The sequence below is a fragment of the Argopecten irradians genome, chromosome 4 (genome assembly GCF_041381155.1).
Source record: "Argopecten irradians isolate NY chromosome 4, Ai_NY, whole genome shotgun sequence".
Classification (NCBI taxonomy): domain Eukaryota; kingdom Metazoa; phylum Mollusca; class Bivalvia; order Pectinida; family Pectinidae; genus Argopecten; species Argopecten irradians.
Window position 1 is genome coordinate 16730263 of NC_091137.1, and position 18291 is coordinate 16748553.

The 18291-nt window shown below is 34.3% G+C and overlaps 1 protein-coding gene across 1 annotated transcript; it reads left to right on the forward strand.

Annotated features, from left to right (window-relative positions):
* The first annotated feature begins 4587 nt into the window (after positions 1 to 4587).
* On the forward strand, positions 4588 to 15480 carry LOC138320783 (sperm microtubule associated protein 1-like). Its single transcript, XM_069263996.1, has 3 exons — positions 4588 to 5174; positions 13643 to 13742; positions 14189 to 15480. Exons 1-3 carry the CDS (start codon positions 4896 to 4898, stop codon positions 14344 to 14346), a joined length of 537 nt encoding a protein of 178 aa, XP_069120097.1. The 5' UTR covers positions 4588 to 4895; the 3' UTR covers positions 14347 to 15480.
* The last annotated feature ends 2811 nt before the right edge of the window (positions 15481 to 18291 follow it).

Below are 18291 nucleotides of genomic sequence, written 5' to 3' on the forward strand. Positions count from 1 at the left end.
ACAACGAGTCTAAAAGGTGTTTGATTTTAAATTTCAGATGAAGAGGTTTGTAATTTCAAATTTAAGGCAAATTACTTTTTGTAAAAAAAACTATTTCTAAGAACTTGAACGCCGAAATATTCTGTAAAATCCAGCGGAGACAGCCATTTTGTTCCGTTGAGATGAAAGTATTTCTTTTCTGTTTCTGCTACCATCCTCAACATTATATTGGTTTCCCTTTGACTTCATCAACCTCTCTTGAACCTATGCGTTAATTATTGTTCAGGGAACAATCGAAATGCGGCACGTTATATAGCCATAGTCCGAAAAGAACTAATTACTTTGACATGAACATGCGTAGGTTTGGATATGTGTAGGGAATGGTGTCAAAATCATTTTTGTTTTTTCGCATTATTAGTAACTGGACAAGTTAGAGGACCAGTGGGTTGCAATTGGCTACCATTCTTCAGAAATATTGTTAAATTTGTTTCATAACTTGAGTATATAGAAGATTAAAATAACCTTTAAATTTAGTTTCATAACTGAACATCAGAATTACCTATGTATTTGTTTTAATAGCTTTTGTAAACAGAATATTAGAATTACTTTTAACTTTGGTTACTTTATTGGGGCATTGGCAATCTCTCCCAAAGTTCATTGCGGTCCGCACATTCACCACAATGCATCCTGGGAGAGATTGGGGTATTGGGCCCTACTAGTTATATGGACGAGGGGGAATAACTCCAACTCAACTATAGTATTTTATCTAGGCATTTACCAGATCTAGATAAAGGACAACATTCCTAATAGCGGGCTTGGATGATAAGATGATTTATTACATATAAATTATAAATGTATTTCCTCGTATAAAATTACTTTGTCTGTGATATTGATTCTGCAGCGTTTGTCAAACTAGCTAGATAATGTTTTAAAACTTTTTCCGTTTATCCTCTTGAATATTTTACCTGTACAAATCAGCCATTGGCTAGTTCCTCATTATCAGCTTGTTTCATTTTGTTTTCATTTTGGGGTTTGTGCTTTCGTTAGAAATAACTACAACGCTGTATTGATAAGACATGACTATTCTATTGCATCTTTTGCAGCAATGTAAGTTTTTGAATTAGACATAATTATACATAGATTACACAAAAGAAAAAAAATTATCAAGAAAACAAAGTGAAACACGGACATACGACAATATTACTAAACTCCAGGTCTTTACACGAGATATTATTGTCTTTAAGTTATGTTCATAACCTTTCTCATTGGTAAACTATGTTAGTTATTATATTAGTAACCATTTTTATTAGTAACCTATTTTATTATTTATATTAATAACCATATTTTCATTAGTGATCTATGTTAGTAACTATATATTAGTAACCTTTTTCATTAGTAATCTTTATTATTAATTTTATTAGTATTTTTTTCAGTAGTAACCTATGGTAGACATTTTCACTCGGTTAACTTTCGGTTCGCTCCTTTGGTTATTCAGTCAGTATTATTTATCATTGTTGAATTTTTGTAAATGTAAAACACACAAGACTGGAAAGCTTATTATTTGTCATAGAAAAGATTTAATAGACAATATCATAATTACACACAAAATAAAATACAACGGAGAAAAAAAGTTAATGGTAATATTTCATTAAACTTGTGTCAGAGTGAATGTCCTGAATTAGGCCTATATAAGTATCTTATTGTTACTGAAAGGGATCAAGCCACGACATGTTACGGATTCGTAAAGCCTTCTTAAAGTCCAAACATAGCAAACCTTTTCTAAATAAACTAAACCACATATAATCATAATCTTTAAACATACACAGATTTAACTTTTTACAAATCTGATATGCAGCCATTCTTCAATTCTAATCAGATTTTAATCGGGATTCCGAGTGTGGAAACAAAGTTGTATGTAAAGCTACCATCAAAAGAAAATGATGTTAACTTTATATTCTGGCTAGTACAACAAGTATTCACGAACTTTCCAAAAAAAGGAAGTCTATTCAACGCTTTCTGTTAAAAATCAGGTATGGTGTTTGAGTACCGGATCTAACATGTGGGATGAAGATGAAGTATTTAAAAGAGAAAGTGTGAAACATAGATACTGTCAAATAACACACAATCAAATACTAAGGTTACACCCCTTACAAACAGTAAGGGGTGGGGATTTGTAAGGGGTGGACAGCTATATAGTTATACATGTATTCAAATACAGTTTAAACCTGCATAAGTTAACATTCACCTCTGTAAAAAGTTTATCTGCTAAAGACCACGTCATCATGGTTCCGATCAGTTTCAACACATCACAATTTGCCATGTGTATAACGGTCATTTGGCTATAAAGATTATACTGTATTTTAATTATCACTTGGGTGGGCGTTACATACAAGGTTGTCTGTAAACATATATTATTAATAATATATAATTGTCATCATTGCATATACATTAAAGTTGTATTTCTTGTAATTTTCACTGTAACGATATGTCGTTTTAACATTCGACATTTGAATATGGACATGTACCTTGATGATTGTCGCGACGATGTTCGAAAGAGTTCGGAATGATTCGGCATCTTTCGAGCCTATTTTTTACGTGTACACGTTAAAAAGATTTTTTCACTTCTATAATTAAAATACTTCAAGTGCTGCAACTTAATAAAAAGTGGTAAAAGTAGAAAGTTTAAACCTCGGACAGACGGAGAAAAATGTGTATAACACTTAAACAGTTTTTACTATGACAAAAAGAGCGAAAGTGATAGACCATACAACTTTAACATGACATTGTTTTTATAGTGTATATTGTATATATAGGTGAATTACAGAAGATCCAGGAAGACCTACAATGTATGTTAATGCAAACAGTATGTTAGAAGGAAGTTTTACATTGCATAAAAATGTTCACACGTGTATTTTATTAATATTGATCTGTATGTTCACGTCTGGTTAGCTTCGTACCTCATATCAGAAATTTAGACATGAAGTCAATGGCCCAAAAAGCATGAGTATGAATAAGTAAAAAATATCTTCGTCCCAACACATTTCTTATTCTCGTCTGGTGAATATTTTCATGTCATCCGAGTTGAGTGGATAGCTATACGTGTACTAAATACAATGTATCTATACGCATACTAACAATCCTTTAAGCTCATGGTTCGATATAAAATAATGGCATGTTCTTCGTGGGAGATGGGCCGTATATATTTTACAGAGGGCAGGATATAAAATCAAACAGCGTTAAATTAATGATCGCTTGAAACACGACAGTTTTGTGACATGTCTCAATATAAAACAATTAATCGGCTGTCACGATATAAGCTGTGATAGCGTTCTACACCACTTTGATTACCACGACTGTGTACAGGTATGACTAACAGGTGAGTTCTACCTGTACCTAGTATAACATTATACCTACGTGCAATGACAACTAAGTAATCAATACCTTTATTCAATTCCCGGCGTTGAGTGTGACGTCGACAATCGGGTATATACATTGTAAATACCCTTATTATGTATGGAGGCCTAGGATAAACATAGCCATAAAAATACGTGTCGGTAACAATATATATCGTCAACTTGTCCAATACACCTACAATGTCATTATGAATACGGATCGGTACAGCCATTGACATCTATAGTCACACTTCGTTATCTCGAGCTCTGGTATTTCCAATACGTATACCTTATCTCGAGCTCTGACATTCCAAATACCTTATCACGAGCTCTGAAAATTTCAAAACCATACCTCAATTGGAAATAAACACCCAAGCATGACAATAATCGGGGACAGATGTGATGTTTTCAAATTAATACAAAGAAAATCAAATTCAAATAAATGCATAAATGGATAAAAGCATCGACTTCATCTGACGGCTCCTATGCAACCCACACAATTTAACGAATAAACTTATAATTACATCATGACGTAAATGTGCATACGAATACCACAAAATTGGTGTCCGTGGGCACATACATGTGTAGAAAAGGAAATATACATGTGTTTGGGACCCCTCGTCTCGATTCAGAGCTCCCGATGACTACATCATGCACCTAATGCATATATATGCTCTTTCTGATGATCAGTCACTATCATTCAGCTAATTCAGGCAAAATTGGATTGCAACTTATGATCAAGATCTTTATAACACACGTAGATCTATCAATATTCATAAAATATTTCTTATTCTATATTGTCTTATTTGAAATATGTATGCAATTATGAGAAGGCCGTGAAAAAGGAGCACCAGGCCGATCTAATTAAGGAATCCGCTAACCGCTGAGCCGTACGACTAATACACGTGTTTTACATGTTATAGAAAATGCACGGAAACCTGTTACTGTCTTCGGCTAAAAGCTGAACAATTAGTAAGCTGATATGTGTACGGCATGCATGTTTATTTTTGCGATCGGACCTATCGATAATCTATTCTGTTAAAACATGAGCCTAACCGACTGCCATAATATCTCATCCTAGTCCAATATCAGCTAATTGAATTACATACACGGGGAATCACGTGATTAGCAACACGGCTCTTTGAACCCTGAGACACAAAAGAGTTCTACATAAGTTCTGACCTAAACCTGCTTAACATATAAATACATAGGCATTTAAAGGACTGCGAGATAATCTATATACCTGAGTGTGTGTGTATTATATGCGGCTTTGAAATAATTTAATGCTTTACAATTCCTAACTTAGCAACTAAAGCAGTTGAGCGGAACTGCGTTGACGATATAGGTGTCTGGTGAAATAGAGTAGACCTATAGGATATATGGTATCAAAACAATTCGTCTTGTGGATAATTATAGAGGACAACTTCAGTATCTACAGCTTACATCTACCAAACTACTGACGTGATTCTACGATAGGAAATCTGGATAGCTAGTAAATATAACGTACGGATTTCAGCGCCCAATATGCCGAGCCCAGAATCCGAACGCCCAAGGACTAGCCAAAAGGGGCGTCATAATAAAATATACCGCACCCCGGCGACCCCACCCCCAGAGGAACTATTGGAAAAGGAAAAGGGATTTATTTTGGACTGTAATGCTACCAGCAGTATCTCCTCGGACTATTCCAAGACGAACCCCAAACTGGGGCCAGTTATACCTCCCTACAACTCCCAGAAGGACCGACACGTAGATCCCTACTTCGAGTTCCAAGGAGTTCAGAAGACATTAGCTCTCACCAAACAGGTACGTATGGGTTCCATTTACCTAGGTGTGCTCCACAACTAAGCAAAAATTGTACAAAGCGTTTTCGTAGTTAATGTTTAGTAATTTGAGAACTGGAGACTTGAAAAAAATCATGGCTTCAACTTTCACTTGTTACATGCTGATATTGGGTTTCCTAAAGCGAAAATAACATTTGTAAGATAGAATAAGATATATAGCCTATAACCTATACAAAACGTTACTATACAATGTTTTGTATACTGTACAATGAGTTTTTGAAATTTTACCATTTAAGTTCTCGCATACTCTTAGAAATGCATGTATAATGTATGTACAAATATGCACGTGCTCTTTGCTAAATTAGGAGACCCCATTAAAAACTTAACTCTATTATATTATATAATGATTGACTGTTGGACGACTTTATAATTACATTAACTTAACCCTACATGTACCAACATTTATTACAATAAGAAACATCAAAGATGCTCCACCGCCGACAGAGCATAAATTATATTCATCATTCGAACAATAATTTGTGTTTAATCATGTATACATATGCCCAATTAACACAAAAAATAATATAAAATAATTTATTTCGCCTTTGGTGCATGTTCAATCAGTACTTCATTTCATGCCACGGAATTTTTTCGGGATGCAATTAATTGTTTTTCATGTTTTTAAGTTGAAGTAAAATTAGAAGCTCAAACTTTTCAATGGTGGTAATGGTGTAAAGCAAGTAACTTTTGTAACAGAACAAAAATACTAAATCGTCTGCTCCTGTTTTTGATAGTGAAAAAATACCATTTGTTAGCTGTGGAGCATCTTTAAACATTGCTATATTATGTATTATTTTATTCCTAACTATCCATAGATCCCATATGTACACATACATGCAGTCTACATATAACAATAAAACCAAAATGTAAATCATCGACAGAAAGATAGAGATCTTTAATAAGGTTGCATTCATGAATATTCAGTAGTTGTGGCGCTGCTGTATATGTGCATTTTTTCTGTGATTGTATAGTATAATATTGTTTGTGATATTAGTTGTATCCCTTCAGCAGAGAGAATTCCACTTACTTTCTGTTACTCGAAAACGAATCTCGTGTGAAACTTACCGAGTGTAAGATGCGGTAATTCCGGGTTAATTCCACAGTGTAATCTCACTCTGTTGGGCCAAGGTTACTGGTAATCGATCTGGAATGTACAACACTATATAGTGCCTGTTAATTGGAATCCATCATGATTTATTAACTAGACCTTGTATCCGGTCCGTAACACAGTACACATTTACTATGGGAACTTGGTTGATGTTCAACTTTCACAAAGTTATCTATAATTCTACTCTTGTGTCTTTTTAACTATTTAAACGCTATTACAAATCGGAGTGATATCATATTAAAGGTCTTTTTGAACAAAAAACAAAAAACAAAACAAAAAAAAACAAAAAAAAAACGCATGCTTATATCATTTTATGTCAAATTTTAAGCAATGCACGTTTATATCTTTTTTTTCCATTTCATGACAGTAAGGACACAGAGATGGCCTGTATCAGTGTACGAGAATACTTTTATTCTGCGTTATATTAGTATAGAACTACTACTGTTGTCTCCCGAAACAAAAAATCCAAGTCGGTCTTCCCACCTAAACACAATAGCTATTGTGAAATGAATGGCCGAAACTCTTTTGTGTATTATTTGTCAGGATTATTTAAACAATATATATATAATAATAAAAAAAACTAAACAAGCATTTTGATGTTGTGGAAAATAAATTTTGCTTTACCTAGGTTTCGTGATAAGTCTGAGATCATATGTGCCTAGACACAAACAATACACACTTAAAATGAAATATCATCTGGGAATTTCAATTCCATACAATTTAAATCTAACCTGTCAGATTTCAATGTGAGTGCTAATGTCAATGTTTGTCATTATTTCTTTGACAGTCACCTGAGTTGTGTAGACAGTGGACCTACTTCCAGAAGCTCTCAGTCATTCGATCATTATATAAAGACTAGTCAAATCAATATTGAACTTTCTCGTGAACAAATCGTATATGTAACTGTGTTTCCCGACAGATTTCGAGATAAATTTTCGAAATGACATTTTTATCAAGATAAATCTTCAATTACTTAACAAGAATTGCGTATTTGTTGTGTGAAATGTAATGACAAAATAGGGTAATTCGAAACTTAATGTACCTATCTGCGTGAATATAGATGAATTAACGGCTAAGTCTACATAGTGAATAGGATTAACAGTGTGTTATTAAATAATACTGATAAAGATAGCCTAGCCTATGTAAAAGTGTTGTAACATTACATGTACATTGTACACCACAGCGTATGTAAAAGTGTTGTAACATTACATGTACATCACAGCCTATGTAAAAGTGTTGTAACATTACATGTACATTGTACATCACAGCCTATGTAAAAGTGTTGGAATATTACATGTACATCACAGCGTATGTAAAAGTGTTGTAATATTACACGTACATCACAGCCTATGTAAAAGTGTTGTAACATTACACGTACATCACAGCGTATGTAAAAGTGTTGTAACATTACACGTACACCACAGCCTATGTAAAAGTGTTGTAACATTACACGTACACCACAGCCTATGTAAAAGTGTTGTAACATTACATGTACATCACAGCCTATGTAAAAGTGTTGTAACATTACACGTACACCACAGCCTATGTAAAAGTGTTGTAACATTACATGTACATCACAGCCTATGTAAAAGTGTTGTAACATTACACGTACACCACAGCCTATGTAAAAGTGTTGTAACATTACACGTACATCACAGCGTATGTAAAAGTGTTGTAACATTACATGCACATTGTACATCACAGCCTTTGTAAAAGTGTTGTAACATTACACGTACACCACAGCCTATGTAAAAGTGTTGTAACATTACACATACATCACAGCGTATGTAAAAGTGTTGTAACATTACATGCACATTGTACATCACAGCCTATGTAAAAGTGTTGTAACATTACATGTACATCACAGCGTATGTAAAAGTGTTGTAACATTACATGTACATCACAGCGTATGTACAAGTGTCGTAACATTACATGCACATTGTACATCACAGCCTATATAAAAGTGTTGTAACATTACATGTACATTGTACATCACAGCCTATGTAAAAGTGTTGTAACATTACATGTACATCACAGCGTATGTAAAAGTGTTGTAACATTACATGTACACCACAGCCTATGTAAAAGTGTTGTAACATTACATGTACACCACAGCCTATGTAAAAGTGTCGTAACATTACATGCACATTGTACATCACAGCGTATGTAAAAGTGTAATAACATTACACGTACACCACAGCCTATGTAAAAGTGTTGTAACATTACATGTACATTGTACATCACAGCCTATGTAAAAGTGTTGTAACATTACATGTACATCACAGCGTATGTAAAAGTGTTGTAACATTACACGTACATTGTACATCACAGCCTATGTAAAAGTGTTGTAACATTACACGTACACCACAGCCTATGTAAAAGTGTTGTAACATTACATGTACATTGTACATCACAGCCTATGTAAAAGTGTTGTAACATTACATGTACATTGTACATCACAGCCTATGTTAAAGTGTTGTAACATTACATGTACATTGTACATCACAGCCTATGTAAAAGTGTTGTAACATTACACGTACATTGTACATCACAGCCTATGTAAAAGTGTTGTAACATTACACGTACACCACAGCCTATGTAAAAGTGTTGTAACATTACACGTACACCACAACCTATGTAAAAGTGTTGTAACATTACACGTACACCACAGCCTATGTAAAAGTGTTGTAACATTACATGTACATTGTACACCACAGCCTATGTAAAAGTGTTGTAACATTACATGCACATCACAGCGTATGTAAAAGTGTTGTAACATTACATGTACATCACAGCCTATGTAAAAGTGTTGTAACATTACATGTACATCGCAGCGTATGTAAAAGTGTTGTAACATTACATGCACATTGTACACCACAGCCTATGTAAAAGTGTTGTAACATTACATGCACATTGTACATGACAGCCTATGTAAAAGCGTTGTAACATTACATGTACATCACAGCGTATGTAAAAGTGTTGTAACATTACATGTACATCACAGCCTATGTAAAAGTGTTGTAACATTACATGCACATTGTACATCACAGCCTATGTAAAAGTGTTGTAACATTACATGTACACCACAGCCTATGTAAACGTGTTGTAACATTACATGTACACCACAGCCTATGTAAAAGTGTTGTAACATTACATGTACACCACAGCCTATGTAAAAGTGTTGTAACATTACATGTACACCACAGCCTATGTAAAAGTGTTGTAACATTACATGTACACCACAGCCTATGTAAAAGTGTTGTAACATTACATGTACACCACAGCCTATGTAAAAGTGTTGTAACATTACATGTACACCACAGCCTATGTAAAAGTGTTGTAACATTACATGCACATTGTACATCACAGCCTATGTAAAAGTGTTGTAACATTACATGTACATCACAGCGTATGTAAAAGTGTTGTAACATTACATGCACTTTGTACATCACAGCCTATGTAAAAGTGTTGGAATATTACATGTACACCACAGCCTATGTAAAAGTGTTGTAACATTACATGTACACCACAGCCTATGTAAAAGTGTTGTAACATTACATGTACATCACAGCCTATGTAAAAGTGTTGTAACATTACATGTACATTGTACATCACAGCCTATGTAAAAGTGTTGTAACATTACATGTACATCACAGCCTATGTAAAAGTGTTGTAACATTACATGTACATCACAGCCTATGTAAAAGTGTTGTAACATTACATGTACATTGTACATCACAGCCTATGTAAAAGTGTTGTAACATTACATGTACATTACAGCCTATGTAAAAGTGTTGTAACATTACATGTACATCACAGCCTATGTAAAAGTGTTGTAACATTACACGTACATCACAGCCTATGTAAAAGTGTTGTAACATTACATGTACATCACAGCCTATGTAAAAGTGTTGTAACATTACATGTACATCACAGCCTATGTAAAAGTGTTGTAACATTACACGTACATCACAGCCTATGTAAAAGTGTTGTAACATTACACGTACACCACAGCCTATGTAAAAGTGTTGTAACATTACATGTACATCACAGCCTATGTAAAAGTGTTGTAACATTACATGTACACCACAGCCTATGTAAAAGTGTTGTAACATTACATGTACATCACAGCCTATGTAAAAGTGTTGTAACATTACATGTACATCACAGCCTATGTAAAAGTGTTGTAACATTACATGTACATCACAGCCTATGTAAAAGTGTTGTAACATTACATGTACATTGTACATCACAGCCTATGTAAAAGTGTTGTAACATTACATGTACATCACAGCCTATGTAAAAGTGTTGTAACATTACATGTACATCACAGCCTATGTAAAAGTGTTGTAACATTACACGTACATCACAGCCTATGTAAAAGTGTTGTAACATTACACGTACACCACAGCGTATGTAAAAGTGTTGTAACATTACATGTACATCACAGCCTATGTAAAAGTGTTGTAACATTACATGTACATCACAGCCTATGTAAAAGTGTTGTAACATTACACGTACACCACAGCCTATGTAAAAGTGTTGTAACATTACATGTACACCACAGCCTATGTAAAAAGTGTTGTAACATTACACGTACACCACAGCCTATGTAAAAGTGTTGTAACATTACAGTAAATGTACGTACTCGTTTAAACTTGTTTACATGGTTCTTATACGGTACGGTATAATATGATGATGATCAGATTAGAATTCGAATGTTTGAATCATCGCTCCAAGAAATACCCGTGTAGTACATGTGACTGATGGCTCTCCCTGTTCTACGTTTACCCACTTTTTTAAGAACAAAGAAAAGTGTCGGTATATGGGTACAATGGAAAACTAATTATAGTCTGTTCCATATTAATTGTTACAAGTGATTAGTAGGCCCGTCACGATCAGTCAGGATAGCTAAAGCTATTGCTTTAATATTAACTGGTCATTATTCGCCAACCTAGTGAATTAATCTTTGATATCATGCAAAACTAAACAGTGCAGGATGAATTCAAATGTCTAAACTATGTCTTCCTTGGATACCCTATTAACTGTACAGTGGATATATATCCGCTGGTCAATGTATGGTGGTCACATGGTAGTGATTTGAAAACATTCCTATCTGTGAAGGAAGACTATCAAAAGAGAAGCCTTTGGTCAAATCGGTGTGGTCAGCAACTACTTATGTGTACCGAAGTCCATATATATGTTATGTGTATTTAATATATACACGTACTTTCATCAACTAACATTCATTACCCATTGATTGTATATATTATCTGTCAGGTGTTCAATTACAAAAATTCAGACTCTAATCTGGCACCGAGAGTGCGACGTTTTATGATAGACAATAGTCCATCTGTTCAAAGCTACGTTAGTGAAGGTTCGTTCAGATAATATATACTTTGTTTTCCATATTTAATTTTATATTAAATCATTAAAAATTAGCAAATTTAATAAATATTGATATATTTATCCCACAAAGTCGCCAAATATTGTTCCTAGTGATGAAAAAGTCATCATTTGCTTAAAATTGAAAATCAGTAAAATACTTTTCAAATCATTGATTGGTATGTACACATAGTTTGTGAATAGGATACTTATATTCGTCTCTATATGATATATGGGTTATTGGATATAATGTACACAATACCGAAATCGATTATTTCACAAGATAAACACACGAGGTGCCGATTTCATTAACAACGGTACCTTCGATTAGCTATTGGAAACACGAACTTCTCACAATTCGGTATGTCTCCTCTGTAATCAAGGATTTATCTCATAAACGTCCTTGCTGTAATGAAGCGTTCTTTAAATGGAAAACTACACGGATAGATTCACGTACTATCGTTATGCATGTGTATCTGTGACGCTAGTTTCCTCCTATGTTAGAAGAACCTCTTAGGAGTAGAACAAGTCACTGGTCTGTACACAATACCACAACATTATGCCTAACTACGCCTCTTTCTTTGACCTTGCGTTGAGTGTGAAACTCGCCCGTACGAGGAAGCTCACGTTTTGTCCCCTTGCCGAGACACGTCATAGTATTAAAAATGGCAGTTTGGTGGATCTTTTGGTTTGCCCGTTACCAGAATAATATGAGCGAGTGGGGTGTGTTGTGTGGTGTCTTTGGTGGCATGCTTCAGTGAAATAGCACTATAAAAAGGGCAATAGTTCCACTATACAAGAAGACACCACACGAATACAGGGGATACCATCCCTAAATAACCCTGGATGATAAGACCAACCAACCTAATACAGACAACTAGATATATCTATTTATCGCCTAACGTAGACATAATGACATTTTATTAGTCGACTACCGTTTATCAAACACGGGGTTTAAGTCATTAAATCTAAATCAATTTCGAAAAAAACCTTTATGTGATTTTCGGAGTTGTTAAGTGTGTGTATAGGAGGTCTACAGAGGAATGAGATCAATATTATAAAACTCTTTATTGGATTTGTGACTATCTGTTAGTGTTATTACACAACTGTAAATCCTGTATATTGATTAATGTCGTCACACAGGTAGAGGTATCACCGACAGAGAGATCACAGGAGGTTTCTGGTCATGTTATATTTATCTCGGCGAAGAATTAAATTGATGTATGATTTGACAAGCCAATTTAACGTTTATTGAAGGAGCAAGGTCTATCCCGTATTTAATCGAATAATATAAGATATCTTATATAATTATATATCTTATATTTATATGAGATATCTTATATCTATATAAGATATCTTATAAAATATATAAGATATCTCATAATGTATGATATGATATATATATATAACATATAATTTGTCTTATTTAGCATATAAGATAACTCATAAAGTATATAATATATATCATATCTTACATGTATAAAGTATATAAGATATCTTATAAGAATATAAGATATCTCATTTAGTAAATAAGGTATCTTGGAAAAATAAAATGGAATTAGTCAGTCTAATGAGTTTGGCTGAATATAAACTTTCTACAACGCGAAAGAAAAGTATCCTTATTCTTTACGGACATTCTAACAGATGCATTATGGATGGGTCTAATATAGACAACCATAGATATCTTACAGATCTAATGAAAGTATACATTAAAACACAGAGATAGACACAGATATTAATTAAAAAATGAAATCTATTGCGTACAATTACGGTGGCAAATAATGTGCAAGCTCAAAAAAAAAAAAAAAAAAAAAATACACAAGTGAATTGATATTGTCAAAGGCAAACAGACTTGAATTGTCAGTGTTCGGAGTTGAGTTAAATATCCCATTGTCTTTATTTATATATTTGAGACCAAACTTTATTGTGTGTTCCAGGACCCCCCAGGCTGCTCGATAGAGGGACCCGTAGCAGACGATTTCACTGATAAAGGAACCGGTTACCAGTATTTATCGTTACGGAATAATTTTGGAGCAGGTAAATCAGATATAAGTACAAAAGGTTTTATGATAAACGACACTGAATACATTACTCAGAAACTGTAAGTCGAACACCCTGATCTATCAGAGTCACCTCCCTTCGTTTTACCAACAGTGAAACGAAGGAACGTAAGTATGATAGATCAGAACACAATTCGCATTGATTGTTACATCAAATTATAAACAATTTCTCAAGGCCCTGTGAAGACAATACAGGACCGAGTCTTAGAAATATCCATCAATTATGAACAACAACAGTTTCTTTTTTCTTATCACAAACTGTCAACAGAAGTAACATATAACACAATATAGTATATGGACGTTCAAAACATGTATGTCTGTAAAAGAATTAAAATATCGGAACCAATCCTTTTATACTGAGTTAAACATCATATTTTCATTGCATAGATGCATATTAAGTGTATAATTGATTTTGTTTTGAAGGTCATTCACGGGAGCTGGTTGACGGACATTCACAGTTTATGAAAGGCATTGTACCAGTGAATGGCTATAATGGACCTTATGGATATCGCCGTAATACACCTTGGCTCAGGGCTGAACCATCACCATTCGGAACTGCAAGCCGATCAGCCACTCATTGATACCCTAACATTTATGTCCAATGGAATTTGTTAAATTGATTTTCTGCTCGACACTGGCCAATAAACTTCCGTGTTACATTGATAGAGCTATAGCTGTGATAGATTTTTGATTGATTCAGCTGTGATGTTTTACACCAATCAATACGTTGATTTACCTACATGATGAAGATTATTATAGAAGTTAGACACGTTAATCGATATTGTATGTAAATCACTTCTCGTTTTCCATTCCATCTATACGTACCCCCATCCAACTGCAAGCTATCGTATGCCATGGCCCCTTTTTGTCATGCTCTTTATGATAAAAAACCGTATTCGTCAGAATCAGGCTGCAAGACCATATCTTATAAGAAGTTAGGAGCCTTTGGTTTCTCATACTTATTGTCATCATGGTATCTGTACCCACACAATCATGTATTCCAAATGAAGAGCTGTTGGCGGCCAATAAAATAAACAACGGTAATACATTTGTTAAAATGGACGTTCAACTTAACACCTACATATCAAAACCAAATTACAACAAAGACGTAATTTGTCAAAGATAAAACTTAATTTTGAATGCATGTCTTTGAAGTAGGCTTTAAAATACGGGGTGCCAAGATTTATACTAATTTCTATGTGAGACCAGTCTTAGCCGTAAGAAAGTAATATCTACCGATACAATCCAACATATGTCTCAAATTGTATATATACAAAAATTTACAAGTATATCTTGATATGTCATATTATCTAATATTATATATGGCTCAAAGTGAGTATTATAATTTATCTTTTAAGCGTATCAGATATGTATAATGGTATATCGAAATGACATTTTATCATTTACAGACAAATTACATCTTAATGCTTATATTAGCTCATTTTAACAGTTATCCGGAATTGTTATCCGGATTACGACTTTATATTTGTTAATTCCAGACGAACTAATCGCTGTGTTATGTAAAGCGATGTTTGGGCGACCACCTGAATTTGATGAATTTGATGTAATTGTAGTCGGGACTTATATTAGACAAGCTAGTTGATTATATGCTACATATATCCCTAGTAATGTGTTAATCAATATGTTTCAGTATTATGTAACGTTGTATATTTCCCCTGTCATATTTTCTTTGACATTAAAATTATTAAATATGACTGCGTGTTGTTGTTACAATATATACGTGTATTGTCAGTGGGTGTTTTAGTACATCAGGTGCAAAACGGAAGTGCCCATATATCAGCCTAATTTTGCAATCAATTTTCTTATCATTTAAATAATTTTTCAGAGATGCGATGGGATTCAGGATTCAGGGGAGGTTCTAGGAAAAGAATATATCAATTAGTTTGATTCCTCAGCTTGGTTCGCGTCCTACAATAAAACAACATGATACTGTCTGTACTGAAACGGTTCTTCATTGATGTCATATTCACTCCTCACAAATATCCATTTGTCATTACCATTATGATAAGTGACTTCTTTTAGTTTTCTTATTTTCTTGTGAATGGAAATCAGCAAAGGTGAGGGACGTATCTTGTCACAATTAACAAAAGACCTAATGTATCACATTAGCATGCTGAAAAGCAAAGAGGACAGCTAGAACATATCACTAATTCCAAGAAAATGATGAAAGAGAAAATACAGCATTTGGGCAAAGGCAAGTTTAACGTCATTTAATAAATAATAAAAAGAAAAGACAAGCCAACGAAGTAGTAAAAATGGTTTTAGCCGTGAACAATAATTATCTACTTTATCATAGTTTATTTCTTTCGCCAGCTCGACCTCAATTGGATGCTCGGTCCTATCGATATAGGTATAACTTGTTCTCAAGTTCATCTTTGAACTCTAGTATCAGCCGGAATGTCCAACGTGGAACGTGTTCGCACGGCTTGTGATAAAGGAAGAAGAACCATCCACTCGATCATTGGCATTGACCCATCCAATTTCATTAATCCGCTCGTCAAGACAAATTCGAACAAAAAAGTGGTTTTGCCATCTGTTCTCTATGGATGCGAACATTGGGTGCAGTTGAGTGTGAGCGATCTTTCACAACTAGCTCGTTTCCAACACTACGCAGCAAAACTTATTCTTTGTGTACACCGGCGATCAAGATCGGACATGATCGAGCCCATGCTTGGATTATTTTGTATATCTGCCGAAATTGACAGAAGAAAGTTGCGTTTCCTTCAGAAACTGATATCCTTAGAACAGTCGTTTTTAGTTAAGCGAATCTTCACCGCACGATTGTATTCATATTTAAATGTACAAGCAGTACAACCAGGATCTTCTTGTGGCAAAGGATACCTTCCAGATATCGTTGGAGTCCTTCAAAGATACGAGCTACTCTCATATCTTGACACGTACCTCAGGTCATGTTCATTCCCCTTTAATTGTAAATGGAAGTCGATAGTGAATACCGCAATATCATCTACTGAAAACGCGGCCTTGAAAGTCCGTATGACAAATGATTCAGATTTTGAGATGTTTCGGCAGTGTCATTCATCCTACAAACCGTACGTCATGTTGCAAGCAGCAACATCCTTATTGGATGTTCAGGTAATTTACTCCTTGTGTTCCATGTTGACATTATCAGTCACCCATGATACTATAGTGTGTGTTTTGTGCCTTCAGCACTTCCACGACGCCATAGTTCATTTCTGTGCTAGCTGTGATCATTCCAGAGCTCTCCGTGACAGGTTTCTGCAGGAAATCATGACTGAATTTGGGCCCGGTGTCTTCACCACTATCCTAAGCAAAATGACATTTCATTTGCTGGAACCCTTTTAGGCGAAACGGCAGGAGTCCCTTTCCAGGATGCTGCTGATAGAAAGACATACCTGATGAAATCGGCTCGGTTCATCTTGAACGCTTTGCGTTTATTCCATCCGTGAATGTGACTTTGATAAAAATTCATTCAAAAGAGCAATGGCTTGCCTATTACTCTTTTATTTATACTAATTGAACTTTTCTCTTTGTTTTCTTTTTTTTTTCCGATTTATATTGTATCTCCACGGGGAGGAAATAAAGTTTGATGATCATTCATAAGACTGGACATATTAATAAGGTATTATATCTATCATTTTTACAAAAGTTTTCAAATGAAAATGAAATTTATTTATCAAACTTAGCACACACTTCGGATGACATTCTAAATAATACATGTAACTGAAACATGGATATCTAAAAATGGTAGTTTTCCTTCTCGAATGCAATAAATTTGATATGCCTTTTTTCAAATAAGAAACCATATCTTTACGTCCATCAATCGAAGCATGTTTTTAATTTGAATGATCAGTTTCTTCAACTAACACGCAATTGTAGCATTATACATATACCATGCAACCTTCTTGTTTCGTGTAACATGTCTACTTTTCTGTTCTATGTAGTCCTACAGATACCCTATATGTATCCATTTTTCTCTCTATAATTGCTGACTGCTGTTACTACGTTTCTTTCTGTCAACATCTGCTGTTTGATGCATTATTTGATAATTTGAATGTGTTTTAGGAGACACTGTACATATCTTTCATTAAATGCTATGTAACAGTCGTCTTACTTAATGTCGTTAATCAATCGCTGGCTTATCCACATGTAAGTAGACATTTGGAGCCTTTGATTTGTTGTCTGCTCCCAATCTGAACCACATGCAAACGAACACAATTTATTTTTTATTTTTGTTATTATATATTTTTTTACAAAAATATTTTCTTCAACTACGTTACAGCATAAATAATGTTGTACTACTATAAAACAATTAAACACTATTAAGCATGATCTAATGGGACTTATAAAATGTGATCTGGTCCGCCGATATAAAGGGAAATAATCCTTTTCTTTAGATCATGTGACATCAATCATATAACTCGAGGTAAACAGATAACATGATAGATTACATTTTTTATGGAGTATAAACAGTGCATCACCAGTGCATTACGCGGATAGCAAGTTATTAAAATAATTCACCTATG